The sequence below is a fragment of the Gymnodraco acuticeps genome, unplaced genomic scaffold (assembly GCF_902827175.1).
Source record: "Gymnodraco acuticeps unplaced genomic scaffold, fGymAcu1.1, whole genome shotgun sequence".
Taxonomy (NCBI): Eukaryota; Metazoa; Chordata; class Actinopteri; order Perciformes; family Bathydraconidae; genus Gymnodraco; species Gymnodraco acuticeps.
Window position 1 is genome coordinate 487,440 of NW_022990082.1, and position 14,859 is coordinate 502,298.

The 14,859-nt window shown below is 40.7% G+C and overlaps 1 protein-coding gene across 5 annotated transcripts; it reads left to right on the forward strand.

Moving 5' to 3' along the window:
- The first annotated feature begins 1 nt into the window (after position 1).
- On the forward strand, positions 2 to 14,437 carry mbd3b (methyl-CpG binding domain protein 3b). Of its 5 annotated transcripts, none has more exons than XM_034216274.1 (8): positions 20 to 192; positions 2,359 to 2,427; positions 2,953 to 3,112; positions 5,881 to 6,018; positions 6,241 to 6,331; positions 9,019 to 9,196; positions 11,351 to 11,497; positions 13,189 to 14,437. In XM_034216274.1, exons 1-7 carry the CDS (start codon positions 119 to 121, stop codon positions 11,490 to 11,492), a joined length of 852 nt encoding a protein of 283 aa, XP_034072165.1. In that variant the 5' UTR covers positions 20 to 118; the 3' UTR covers positions 11,493 to 11,497; positions 13,189 to 14,437. The 5 variants fall into 5 exon arrangements, with proteins under 5 accessions (XP_034072168.1, XP_034072165.1, XP_034072166.1 ...); XM_034216275.1 differs by having other exon boundaries at positions 136 to 192; positions 2,362 to 2,427; XM_034216277.1 differs by lacking the exon at positions 2,359 to 2,427 and having other exon boundaries at positions 2 to 192.
- The last annotated feature ends 422 nt before the right edge of the window (positions 14,438 to 14,859 follow it).

Below are 14,859 nucleotides of genomic sequence, written 5' to 3' on the forward strand. Positions count from 1 at the left end.
CTAGCACACTGGGAATACCCCAGGTTCGCCCAGACATTATTCCCTTTTTATCAGCCAGACTGCGAAATTTGCGTGGATAATGTCTTTCATTTCTCCCATCGAAGGGGGAGGGGACTGAATGAGGAGAGAGAAGGGATTTAACATAGCGAGAGGGAGAAAACGAGATAGTGTCTTCAAGATGGATAAAAACGAGTAAGTACATAATCTGAAGGGATTTGAAACCACCAACAACTGTATTGATTGCAATTGCAGCGTTTAATGCGCCTTATGTCGTTTTCATAATGTAATTAGAAAGTATGTTTATCATCGATTAGACAGATGCACTATGTGGTTTCGCGTTTGAAAATAACAATGCTGTGGTCTCCAGCTATGATGTCGGTCTTTTTCCTAAGCATGACTCTAATATGCTTTATTAACTGTCTTGATATTTACAGCAAATGTTGAATGCGGTACACTGCGTCGACAGTGCTATTTCGACAAGGATTTCCACCTTAAAAAATAGATATATTGTGTCGGAATCGTTGCACAAAGACTCATTAAATGCATGATACGCTTTTTAAAATGGTGTCTGTGTATTATGGATAAGATCTACTTTGTTCATTCATACAAGCCGGCGTTAAGTTTGAATGACAACGGTGGGCATTGTCGTGTTGAAAAGGCTCTCCTATTTCACGAACATGAAACTTTCGCATTTTGTGTTACCGTGCAAAGCTACAAGTGAGGGACGACATGTTTCTACATCTTGAATATTTAATTAGTCACCGGCGTCCATCATTGTTATCATTGCATTTGCGTGAAATGTATTAATGGTCTATTTCGTAGCTGTAGTCTAATGTATGTTTCCCATACGTTAACATTGGAGCAGCCTTCGGCGTCAACATAGAGTAGAACACTTCCGGGAAACCTTTCAAAAGAAAAGCATTACGGTCATAACATGTTTTTAGGGAACTTCTAAATGTTCAATCTTCCCATGCAGCCCTCTTTTATCATATTTTATAAATACACTTTTTCAGAAAACAAAAGAATGGAAGCTATGTTACGATATAATAATATAGGCCTAACAATTAGTCAACTATAATATTTGAATACATGATTTTGACAACAACATGCTTCTAATTTAGAGGCCTCATTTTTCTATCACATAAAAAAGAATGAAACCGCAAGTTTAAACTATTAAACACAAACTTTTTGAACAACATTACGGAGAAAAACTATTTTACCATTGCTTTTTGAGTCTTTGAATGTTCTTGGCATACAAGTTTGAACAATTAGTGTACTGAATGTAATGTTAGGGCATTACTGAAACACTTTGAGGCTTTTCTATTCTGGGGTCCATTAAACAGACTTTACATAGAGGCAATACAACAAAAACAAACTAACATTGTAACCATAACATTACAGAATGAAGTAGGCTAGGACCAAACTAAAACACACACACTGAGATGAACATACATAACATTACAGAATAAAACACGAATACACCTACACGCATAAAGAGTATAAAATGGCATTACAACATACACAGGACACAACTAGAGACGTATAACACCAGCTCCTGACAATTCAATGATCATTAATGTGAAATAGTCACATGTCTCAAACGGTACATGTTGCTCCCTCAAACAAATTGCGATTTAAAGTTAAGTTAAATAAAGTTTAACCCGTTTATTCCGTGACCAATGTCTGCTGACTTCCTGTATCGTCCTGCCCGCGCTGTCCTATGTTTTCATAGTTGCGGATGTAGCCCTGGTAACCCGACTAGACAGACAGGTAGTGATGCGGTCCGAGGTCCGCGGCGGAGCGATCTGCGCGACGACAAAGACGAGATGTTGTTAGCAGGGAGATCCCATTACAGAGGACGCATGTTGTAATATGGTCGAAACAAAAGCGTAAGAAGCGGTAGGCCTTCCACAAAAATAAGCCTTAAAACCCAATCGCAGTAACTTTAAGTGGATATATAGGCTACTCGCGTGGGAAATGGAGAAGAAAAGGTGGGATTGCACTGCTCTCCCCAAGGGCTGGAAAATGGAAGAAGTGACCAGAAAGTCGGGTTTGTCAGCTGGAAAAAGTGATGTCTATTACTTTAGGTACTAAACGAACGGGGGCTTGCAAAACTTGAGTTTGCGGAAACAAGACAGGAGTTGATAATTGGGAGGGGGGGTCTGTGTAAAGTTTGTGATGGGAAGGAGGGGGGGTCTGTTTGCAGCGGGGTAAAAAGGCCACCAATGGTGAGATAAGGAGTGTATGCAGGCTAGTAGTAGCTGCAGCAGGCCTTATGATGCATTACACTTCCTCTCAGTTAATACTCTTTATTTCCCACTGAAGTGAATCAACAACGCCAGATTTGTTTTCATTTAGCAGAGGAGAAGAGCAAGATGAGGAACAGAGGCAAGAAAGGGGGGAGGCGGGTCGGTTGTATAGTTTGTGGTAGGCTAACTGTACACTCGTACTGCTGTTTACTGTGGTGTGTGATGTAAGATTTGCATGAGTTACTAGCACGAATCCACCCACAGTTTTGTTGGTCATTTCTCAGGATTTGTAAAGATAATGTTGCTTCCTCAAGTGGTACAATGTTTTCATTTAGAAACATTAGTGACATTGTGTTCATTGGTTCTCAAAGTTATATACAATGTTGTTGAACCTATTATACTCAAATACATATGACGCATAACATGGCTTGGGGTAGAGTGTACATCAAAGATTGCATCCATTTCACAACTTAACGTGATTTTTAGTGACATTGCTCATTTGGATGTGCTTCTGTTTGCTTCTGACTTGTTGCATGTTGTTGTTGATGTTTGTAGTTTTTCTGTCTGCTGTGTGCTTTTTAAAATGTGACCTGTCAGTTCTCCCTGCCGTCGTCTCTGTTTGTTTTTTGATACCTTCTCGGTGTTTTTGTAAAGAGATGATATACGAGTGTTTTGGTTTATCATGCCTCTGCCTCCTCGCCAGTCCATCAGGGAAGAAGTTTCGGAGCAAGCCTCAGCTGGCCCGTTACCTTGGAAACCAGATGGACCTCAGCTCCTTCGATTTCCGCACGGGGAAGATGCTGATGAGCAAGCTGAACAAGAACCGCCAGAGGCTGCGCTACGATAACAACAACCAGAACAAGGTGAGACAAATGGACTCATGATGACCAGCTACTGACTGACATTCAAATTAAATTCAAAGGTTTTATTGTCATATGCACAAAGCTACAGTGTAGAAATGGCAATGAAATTCTTCTGACCTGAGCTCCTCCAACAATGCAACATATAATAAAATACAAAATACATATACAACTGATGGTGACCTTGACCCTGTGTCATGCATGAAAACACACTGTACATATGACTGAAAACCCACCTGTTTCGACGGCCCCTTGACATTAAAAAAACCAAAATCTTAAAATAGCTTTTAAGTTTGATGTAGTCCTAATTTCTTTTGACTTTTTTAAACTTAAGAATAAGAAGTACTTGCAGGATTCTGGATGGTTCGATTTGCATCCTCTTGGTTAATTGCACTCATGGAAAGTGCCTTTTGAATAAAAGCGTCAGCTAAATTACATGTTATTTAATAATAAAGCATTAATATATTGAGAACTGCAGGCGAAATACTGTCACATAAAAATAAATTGCAGATTAAAATCACATGTTAGGTTTTAGTCCTTATTTTTTGTTTGTTTTCAAAATGTTTTTATTTAAATCTTCTGCAATTATTCCCAGGTATGGGCAAACATATTCTGCATTATTATGAAACATATAAAAACGTAGGATCAATAACAATGATTGTAACAGTAATAAAGCAAGGCAGCCCATTCCTACCACAGTTCATCCCATTGATTATCTATTTGTTTATGAACTCATAGTCACAATAATAACAATGCTTGTTCTGTTGTTTGGGTGTTATGAAAGTACGTCGAAAAAGGGTCATCACGTCTTATAAATGGTCTTTTTAGTGCCCCTGATTGAGAATAATATAATACCTTTCATGCACAAAGCAGCCCAAAATGCTTTACAGCAAACATAACAACAATCTTAAAATGAATACAGAACAAGATAAAACATCTACAGTGATAATATGTTAAAATTAGGGCTGTCAAACGATTACAATTTTTAATCAGATTAATCACAGCTTGAAAATTAATTAATCATGATTAATCACCATTCGAACTATGTCCAAAATATGCCATTTCTTTATGTATATTGTTGTGGGAATGGAAAGATAAATTAAAGAAGGCGGATATTCTTTCACACACACATACGGGTTTTGGGCCGAGGGCGACACCGTACTTCCGGTATCCGCCATTTCACACGAGGTGCAAGCAGAATATCATAGTCTATTGCCTTAATCAATATCTAGTCAACTCTAAAATACCACATATATGCATTGGCATGATAATATTATTGTGACAAGTGGGGTATTCACCTGGTGTTTGCAGAAGATAGACGTAGATGTTGCCAAAATCGACCGAAGGCCACTTTCGAGGGTCGTAATTCCATACATTGTAAGCGCAATCCGACAACCCACACAGCTCTAGTTTACGCTGGTAACGACCTAGAGCACACCCCTCAAGTCCAGAGATGTAATCCGAAGACATGCAGCGATTTCTTCGGTCGTTAATTCAGAAAAAAAACCTAGTGCGCTCTGCCTGGCAACGTTAGCTAGCTGTTTATATTAGCACCTCCAGGATTTTTGCACCTCCAGAAAAATGGCGTATTTATATATATATGGCGCGCGTTGCATTGTGGGTAGCTCGTGACGTCACTGTGTGAAAGAATAACCATTTAACATACAGTATGTAATGTAATGTTTATTATAACATTTTTCTGTGTGTCAAAATGAAAGACAGCCCACACACCTATCAATCATCAAACCGTGGGGTCTTAATTCATTACGTGTTGATTTTAATCAACGGGGGAGTACTTCAGGAAAGTCGACGGGGGGGGGGCTAGTGGAGTACTTCGTGACCACAGAGTGTGAACGTTGTGATCAGCTGTTTTAGCGCAGTTCTCCAGTGAAGGGGGGGGGAGTCTCCCTCCGCAGCCGGTTGGCGTAGTTTTGGCACAATTCCGTTGTACAGACCGACGTTAACAGCAGCCCTGTCTGTGCACACAGAGACCGACTCTGTCGTCCGATGATCTAACCGCCTTCTGGAAAAGCTTCACAAGTACGTCGGTACGCAAATGCGCTTTGTGACACAAGTGACGGTACGCATTTCAGATTACGCACATAACCTGCGTACCAGTTATGTGTTACCTGTACTACAGCAAAAGTATTCTCCGTCGGGACTTCCTGCAACAACACCACGCCGTTATCTTGATTCTGATTGGCCAGAAGACATTATCAAAGATGTTCTTTTGAGAAGACGATCACTACGTGACAAAAGTTTTCAAAACCGTTTCTGGTCTTCGGTATTTCCAGACAAGTGGCTACTGAAATCAATCTTACTAACTGCTGTCTGCAATTTACTCCGCACGAGTTGGCAGACTTTATTTTGCTTACTTTAACATCATTTGTCATGGTGGGGCTAAGCCATTTCTTGGTATGGGTGTAGCCTACCCCAGCCATACCCTGGCGCTGCCACTGGTGGGATGTATGGGGCGGGCCATTCTGCACATGCGTTAAATATTTTAACGCAATTAATTCAAAAATGTAATTACCGCCGTTAACGCGATAATTTTGACAGCATTAGTTGAAATAAAACAATTTAAAAATGTAAAATAAAAGCAAAACAGAAAAAATACAGTAAAACATGGACTATGATACTAGAGAGAATTGAATACATCAGCTTCTTGTTATGACAACCACCTGCCTATCCATATGTCATGTTCTGTCTCTTTGATCATTTGACATTCTCCTGTATCCATCCTGGCCTCATTCTTCCTCTGTTTTCTTCAGGGTAAACCTGACTTGAACACGTCGCTCCCAGTAAGACAGACGGCCTCCATCTTTAAGCAGCCTGTTACCAAGGTTACCAACCACCCAAACAACAAAGTGAAGACGGACCCTCAGAAAGCTGTGGACCAGCCCCGACAGGTAAACAGCCGTCACCTGTTACTGTTTAACACCCCCCATACAAACAGTGTTATCTAATGCTGAATGGTTATGTGCTAATATGAAACTGGTTGGATCAGACTTGAGTTTAAATATGTTGATGGTGTATTTGTTCTTTTCATTGCTCAAAGTGGTTTTATATTTACATTTTAAATGGTATGTTAAAACTGCCTGCAGCTAATATCACTTTTTTTATGTTTACAGCTGTTTTGGGAGAAGAAGCTCGGCGGTCTCAATGCTTTTGACATTGCAGAGGAGCTGGTGAAAACGATGGAACTGCCTAAAGGCCTTCAAGGTAAAATTAACACGGTAAACATCGATTCTTCAGAGAGAAAAAACGTTGTTTATTGTGAAATTTTAAATGTCCATTGTTGGGATAATCAAAAATATCCTCACATGAATGACTTGAAAAGGCTGTCTAACTCACTATCATAGCAGAAAAGTAAAACAATGTAAACGGAAAGAACAGTCACACGTTTTTTTTTAATGCAACTTTACATTTTTTAATTATTAGTTTTTCTCCAATTTTCACTAAAACAGTAATGACATATAACCGTTTCGTATCTGTGAGGCAATTCAAAATATTCTTTCCTTCTGTCATGCCATTAAGAAGATTTTCTGTATAATACCGTGAATTACCATTACTTTGGCCACAATAACTGTAACATATTTCATACCATCCAATGGCTACATGTCAGCATCCCTCAGAAACATTTATTCTTTGCAGTCTTAACATGTTACCAGGGTTGGGAGGGTTACTTTGTAAATGTAATCAGTTACTGATTACTGAATACATGGCTCTGAAAGTAATCCGAATACAGTTACAGTTACGCGTCTTAAAAAAGTAATCAGATTACTTTTAGATTACTTTCTTTTTCCATCACAGATGGGTATGTTTTGGTGAACAGGAGACACAAAAAGCAAAAGGAAACTGAACGTGTTTTTACTGTTTTAATGGCTTATCAAGAGCACAACTGAAACATAGCATCTGAAATGATGTAACAACACAATACACTTTTTGGGGATGCAGCTTAAGATGTGAGGAGTGAGGGACACGGCTTAGAACGGGCGTGTCGCCTTCTGTCCTGTAGTGTTGGCAGGACATGAATTAAAATGTCGAACTCAGACTTCATTTTAAGGACATTTCGGCCAGGGGTGTAGAGCTATATTTGTTTAAGCACCGGATTGGCAAAACAGGAGAGTGTGTGCACCAGTCTGCCTTGATCTATGAATTCATGTCCGTGACACTCACAGTATCTGCTGCCCTCAGCTGTTTTATAGAAGGAAAACCTCCTTCACTTCATGAAATCTCTGCAGCACCAGGAGGCAGCGGGAGGGTTAACTCAGCCTCTGAGAAGAGGAGCGTGCAGTGCCTTTAACGCACCGCCTTCACTGTGTTTACCTTCAGAATCATAAGGCTAAAGAGCGACCGCAGGCTGATGTGTTTTAACCACACACACACTAGGGGTGTAACGGTTCACAGAAGTCACGGTTCGGTTCGTACCTCGGTTTGGGGGTCACGGTTCGGTACGGTTTCGGTTTTTGCTGTTATTTATTTTTGACAGTCGTGCAAGTTTTGGTATGAAAATAAGGAACTCTAACATTTGGAATCATTAACTGTATTACACAGTTAAAAACAAACCACAAACAGTAACACACACACTCAGATGGCCATATTATTTATAATGGCTAATGTCAAACAAAAAGGTTAAATAAGCTGTACAGCTAAAAAGAATGTCTTGAAAATATTAAAATAAATAATAAGAAAGTGTTTCAATCACAATCAATAAAAGGCAATACAGAACTGTATAACATCTCCTGATGTCAAAATATAAAATAAAACAAAATAAAATCTGTACCTTTTAGGAGCAATGTCTAACATGTGTAATTAACTTGTGAGTGTGTGAGGCCATGATGCCTAAATAAAGGTACTCAAGCTTTACTATATTTTCAAGTTTTTCTTCAAAAAGATGAGTTTGTCTACATTGTCAGTAGTGAGGGCAGATCTGTTGGCGGTAACTATGTCACCTGCCGTCGAGAAAACCCTCTCGCTGCGGACTGAGACTGACTCGGATGTGATTGAGCATGTTTGACGTGTTACCACCTAGCATACCGCACCACTGTCGAACAACGCCGACACACCGTCCTCGTCCGATCCACAACTCGCACCCCATCATTGTTGTAGTCCACAGGGAACCCGAAATGTTCCCACACACCTGATTTAAAAGAAGCAGGTGGGTCTTCTAGCTCCTGTGTGTTGTGTGAACTCGCCATAGATACTAACTTTTCTTCTTCATATATTGTGTTCGTTTTGTTGTGTTTTGTTCTTGTTCTTCATTTGTTATTTACGGGTGGCTGGCTTTTAGGCGCAATACCGCCCCCTGGATTATATATAGTGTAATACTGCCCTGAGTGACAGACTTTTTTCCCACTCGTAAAAAAAGGCGTATTCGCCGTGTGACTGCATGTGCCGAACCGTGACGTCCGAACCGTGACGGTACGGGACGAATACGGATACCGTTACACCCCTAACACACACACCTCTACACACACACGACTTAAACGCAGACTTCTGTTCCTCCATGTTTCGTTGTTATCGTTCACTGAGCGGACCCGCCCCTTTTTTTTCAAACGCTCCCTTTTTTGGTCCATCTGCGGCGGTAATAGGTTTTGTGCGCTGTGATGATTCGGCTGTACCTTTAATAATGAATATTAAATGTTGTGAGGAAATCTTTCCACCAATAATTCTAATAAGTAATCCAAAATGTATTCACTTCAGGTTTACGAAAGTAACTGTAATCAGATTACTCGTTTTTCAAATGTAACGTGAGCTGAATACAGTTACTTGATTTTTGTATTCTGATTACGTAACGCCGTTACATGTATTCCATTACAACCCAACCCTGAATGTTACTGATCCTGAGCAGAGATCCAGCTTTGATGTCTCTGCATAGTGTCTGATAACCCCCTGTTGCTCCTCAGGTGTGGGTCCAGGCTGCACAGATAAGACCCTCCTGTCGGCCATCGCCAGCGCTCTACACACCAGCGCCGCTCCCATCACCGGCCAGCTGTCTGCAGCCGTGGAGAAGAACCCTGGAGTCTGGCTCAACACCACACAGCCGCTCTGCAAGGCCTTCATCGTCACTGATGAGGACATCAGGTGAGCCATCACCAGGGTCCCCGCGGATTTAGGGATGGGTATCGTTCAGGTTTTAACGGTACTACTACTTTTATCGATACCGCTTATCGGTCCGGTCTTTTAACGGTACTCTTATAAATATTAAATAAATAAATAAATCAGTTACCTCTAATCATTAACCCATGTTTGTATAATTGAGTTAACTCCGTGTGTTGCTGCTAGCATACATAACACCTGACGTGGAAACGTTACTCGTGGACGGGGCTACAGAGCTGCTAGAAAGACAGTCGAACCCGGTGCATTCCTCCGTCTGAATGTGGTGCACTTTTGATAAATGTTTAGACAAATTGCTCGTGTTACCGCCCTTACATGCTAAACTCTTATTGCACTTTTGGTAACAAGCATTGTCCACATCGAGACTGGAGTATAGCATTTAGCCCTGAGACAGCTCAGCCCCAGTGGCTTTGTTTTACTGTACTGTTCATGGTAACATGTCCCACTGTGCTCTCCTCCTCTAGAGAATAACCCTGGCCTCAGTGTATACAAGCATGCTGGGAGCACAGTTCTTGTATACTGGTCCTGTTTGAAGAGGACCTGGTTATCTTTTGTGTGTGTGTGTGTGTGTGTGTGTGTGTGTGTGTGTGTGTGTGTGTGTGTGTGTGTGTGTGTGTGTGTGTGTGTGTGTGTGTGTGTGTGTGTGTGTTTGTGTGTGTGTGTGTGTGGTGTGTGTGTGTGTGTGTGTGTGTGGTGTGTGTGTGTGTGTGTGTGTGTGTGTGTGTGTGTGTGTGTGTGTGTGTTGTGTGTGTGTGTGTGTGTGTGTGTGTGTGTGTGTGTGTGTGTGTGTGTGTGTGTGTGTGTGTGTGTGTGTGTGTGAGAACTGCCCCGCCCCCTCGCAAGCAGGCAGGAGAGAGAGATCTCTCGCCTGGATTGGAAAGATCGAAAATACTAAAAAGACGCATTTTGCATGTCAGAAACGGAGTTGGCAACACTAAAACTGCAATATAATGTTTGTGGAGCAATAATACATATACACATATTTTTTACATGTCTCCAGTACCGATAAAAAGACCGTTAACGTCGGAGCTTAACGGTACCACGGTCTTTAATAATTAAGCCCCGGGGCCCGTTTAATACCGGGGCTCGGTACCCATCCCTACGCGGATTCTTACAAAGTCTTAAAAGTCTTACATTTGTTTTTTGATATTCAAGGTCTAAAAAGGTCTGGAATTGTAGGAGAGGAGGTATTCAATTGTATCTGGGTTTCCATTGGTCTACTGCCATACCCTTTTTTTTGTGTTAATGCGAAGGCAGTCATGTTGGGTAATGTGCACTGAATATTTCCCGTTATTCAAATGCAATAAAACTTAGTAATGGTTTATACTGTTGTCTAGTTCATCGATTTTTTTTGTATTGGTATTATTTTTTCCTTTTAGAGGTCTTAAAAAAGTCTTAAAAGTCATTACATTTGTACTTAAAAATAGTGCAAGTACCCTGCATCACACAACACACATTGATCACCTGTTGTGGATTTTTTTTTACAATGTTAAGATCCTGATTGTTGGAGGAATATTTTGGATGTTTTGAAGTGGGTTTGGTGAGGTACTTTCACAAACTTGGAGTATTCCTCAAACTAGATTTTGGAGAAGCAGACAAGTTTACCAGCACTGGAGCAAAGTAACCTAATGGACAGGTGGAGCAGTAAAATGTATTATAGCCACCCCAAAGAAAGACGTTACACTTAGAATCATTTCTAAATGTAGTCAGATCTAAAATGTGTTTCCTCATTTGAACTTTTTTCCGTTTGGGAAGATCGATCGATGTGCCTGTGTAACAGTTGGGTTACAAATCTTGCTAAGATATTCTTCAGTTTGTAATAATAAAGCACTGTGAATAATCAAATTATGCACTGTTTATAAAATATTGGCATTTATATGCTTATGCACAATAACAACTAAAAAGTTTGAATCAGAAAGACATAATGAAGAAATCTCCGATCTGATTGAGTTGAAATGAACTTGACGATTTCCCCATCCCTTCTTGTTGTCTGTTCCACAGTCCATCACCAGTGACCCGGCTCTTTGTAAAAACACACCATCGGTTGTGTGCTGATTCAGTGGCTGTTATAGGCATCTGTAACTGCCAATTGTAACCACTTCCTGTTGTGTTTGTGTTTAGGAAACAGGAGGAGCTGGTGTACAGTGTGAGGAAAAGGCTGGAGGAGGCCCTGATGGCCGACATGATGGCGCATGTCGAGGAGGCTTCCAATGACGACGAGGCTCTGAAGGACGACGGCAGCGAAGATATGGAGAGTGTATAGCACAGGTTGGTTAAAATATAGGACTTCATTTAACCTTTAATTAAACCAAGGGAAGTTTCATTGCGATGAAAAATGTCTTTCACAGGTTTTTTGTATGAATCATGGCCAAGATAAGCAGCAGCACAGATGAAGGCAACACATTAAAAACAGAGAGCATATCATAGTCACAATCAGAAACATTACTAAATAAAATATCTTCAGTTGTCTGCTGCTTGGGTCAGTAAGAAGCACTTTAGATCTGTTGAGAGAGAACATCTCCCTGAGTTTCAGCTCATATTGCAGCTAGTTCCAATCTACAAGTGGTCAAGAAGGACCATCCAACCCGAGCATACAAGGAGCAATGCAGTGTTCAAGGTAGGGATGCTCCGATCGCCAATTTCGGGGCCGATCGCTGGAATCAGTATCGGCCGATCCGATCGAGTGGGAGATTTAAACATCACTTTAAATCTTCCATTTAAAGTGATGTTTAAAACTCAGTTAATGGGGCTCATTCACTGGAGCTTCCACAAACAACAATCAACTTAATTATTACATTCAAATGATGTACATTATTCAAGTTTACATTCACTTTGGATAATAACACGGGAGAAATTAGCGGAAGCGCTCTCTTTTCCTCTCTCCCTCTCTCTCCCCCTCTCTCCCTCTCCTGACAGCCTGTCAGTATCTCATGCAGCTCACTGATCCAGTAATGAGTGACCCGACAATGAAGAATACATATAATAACTAGTTTAGCTTGTTCCAGAGGTAGATAAAATAGCTAAGTGTGTTAGGTCTAACTCTTACGGTACGTCCACACAGCAGCTTTTCAAAAATCTTGAAAATCTTGGAGCTGGGCGTGTCTGAAAGCTTGGGGATTTTTTTGCGAGCAACGTGACCAACAACCAATCACATAAATCTCCCGCCCCCGACAAACAAAGCAAAAAACCCCGGGGATTTTATGCGAGCAATATATATATATATGTAAACTCCCCAAACAGGCGAAAACCTACCAGTTTCACCCACTGTCTCTGCCACCTCCCTCCATGCCTGGTTCCTCCGGTTTGTATCCCGTTAATCGTTCTGGTCGTAAAGAACCGGGTGATTTGCTACCGTAATTTATCGTTTGGAATATGAGGAAATGAACTGCGGTCTGGTTCTCCCTGTGTGTGTGTTTTGCTGCGCTTACCGGTCCGGCGGGCGGAGCTGCAGGATTTCTGCTTCACACACGTTGCATACCGCTATTTTACTGTCTTTTTCGGACACCTTAAAATAATGCCAGACCGGTGAAGCCATTTTGGCGAGCTTGTTTTGCCGCACACAGAGAAAAGTGTCATGTATTTTACGTCATGCGATCGGCTCTCGCGATCAGCATGTTTAGAGAGCACCGATCGATCGGTAGAGAGTGAGTATCGGCCGATCTCGATCGGTGACCGATCGATCGGAGCATCCCTAGTTCAAGGGTTTTAAAGTTTGGAATAAATCACAGAGCCACATGGGAGACGGTATCCAAAGAGTGTAGGCATTAAGAAGATGCATTCAGATAAACATCATCACCATAGTCAAGCCCAAACATGAAGGTTGCAGCAGACAAGTCTCTCTTTGGCCACAAACCGAGCTTGTTTCTAAAGTAGAAACGTAGCTAGCTGCAGATTAAGGTGTATTATGAGTGTTGTATTACTACCTGTTTCCTCTAATTGTCAATCCTCTCCTCTTGTAGGGATTTGTTCAACGCCCGCACACATGATCATGAACAGTGGGAGTCTACAGCAGTCCTGCCCTGATGAACTGTCCCCGAGTATCCCAGTCCTGAACGACCTAAAGAACGGTCTTCCCCCGAGCCAAAAACCCCTGGGAGTCTCAAATGCACCTATTCATTATTAACTCCACTAGATGAGACTCCTTGACTTCAACGACAATTAAATTACATATATATGAGCTGACATTTTAAAAAATTCCCTTGAACTTTCAAATATTAAAAATAACTTATCTACAGTGTGTCAAATTCAGTGTTTTATGAGAAGCGTATTTTTTACCGAGAGGCTTTGAATGGGTTTGTATTAATTTAGTGACAGTCAGATCCAAAAAATGTACGTCTGGATGTTTCTTCTTTTTTATTTTATTTTTTAGGGCAGATGGAAATGAATGTTTTGTATTTTTGACATGTCTCTTTTTCTTTTTTATTAATTGAACAGTGCTCTCCAAGAGTTGTCTGGCACAAAACACAATGTTTTCTAGTCAAACCAGTTGAGCTGTAACAATAATAAGTTAATTTAATGGGTGCCAGCCTGCAGTTCGGCTGTTGATACTAATGCAGACGTTGTAGTTTGAATCCTGTGTTGATCCATCGGAGGGCACAGTAAAGTTTTTATTGTTGTAGCTTCAAGGAAATCATGTACTTTATGACAGCTGTGTCATCCTGTGAGTAATGGTTATTGACCAAAGAGGTCGTTTGGAAGAGGGTTGTTTGACATGTATGGTCTGCTTGGTATTTTTACCGTGAGCGATTATATTGGCTATGCCGTTGTAAAATTAATATAAGGAAAGTAAGACATGAGTGGGATGAGCACAACGGGAAATATATAACTTAAAGCCCCTTATTATAGGTGCTACTGATGTTGTAAATCATGGTTGTTTAGGTTTTGTTTCTGTCCGAGTCAATCCAGGTTTTTCTTTATTGTTTCAATGTTACCAGCATAGAATATATGTCCATGTTTACCACACACATGCTGCCTCCATGTAAACCCAGCACACAATTGGTGTCAAAGCAAAATACAGTCAAAATGAGGATTTCATGTCATTCATCATCTGAAGAAAAATTGTTTTGTATTTTATATCCCTGTCAATTATGGTTTGATGTTAAATAATATATCAAGCTAAAATATTGAAAATCCCTTCTCATTATCAGCAGGCTGATGCTGAATGAATTTGATTGTATTAATTATTAAAATGAGTTGAAAAGTCATTAATTATGTTGCTACTGTGTCATTTTCTAATTGTGATCGTTTAACTTTGAGGTGTTCCCTCACCTAAGTAAGGGGGATAATATGGAGGACTTTCCAAATGTTGCTTTACAATCATATCTGAAATACCTTTTGTGATCCATGTCTTTCAGCACTTTACAATTATAGCAACTGAAACGGGTTCCGTCAAGCCAATCCAGGTTCAAACTAACATTTAAACTATAGTTTAACATGGATTTGGATGCACCTGAATCCTCTTAAAGTAAATGACCACATGTTCTGGATTTATTGGGGCACACTGCACATTTAAATGGAGAAACCCCTCCGTCCAATCACTGCATCCTCCCATAGATGAACACTTAACTTGATTATCCTCATGCCTCCGTGTGAGCCTGGACAAAGTGCAAAGAACTGTCAGCAGGACACAA

Coding starts and splice junctions, on each gene's coding strand:
- mbd3b (XM_034216274.1), top strand. CDS start 119: ATGAGGAGAGAGAAGGGATTTAACATAGCGAGAGGGAGAAAACGAGAT. Junction 2,428..2,952: donor GGTCGGTTGTATAGTTTGTG/GTAGGCTAACTG, acceptor CCTCCTCGCCAG/TCCATCAGGGAAGAAGTTTC. Junction 6,019..6,240: donor CTGTGGACCAGCCCCGACAG/GTAAACAGCCGT, acceptor TTATGTTTACAG/CTGTTTTGGGAGAAGAAGCT.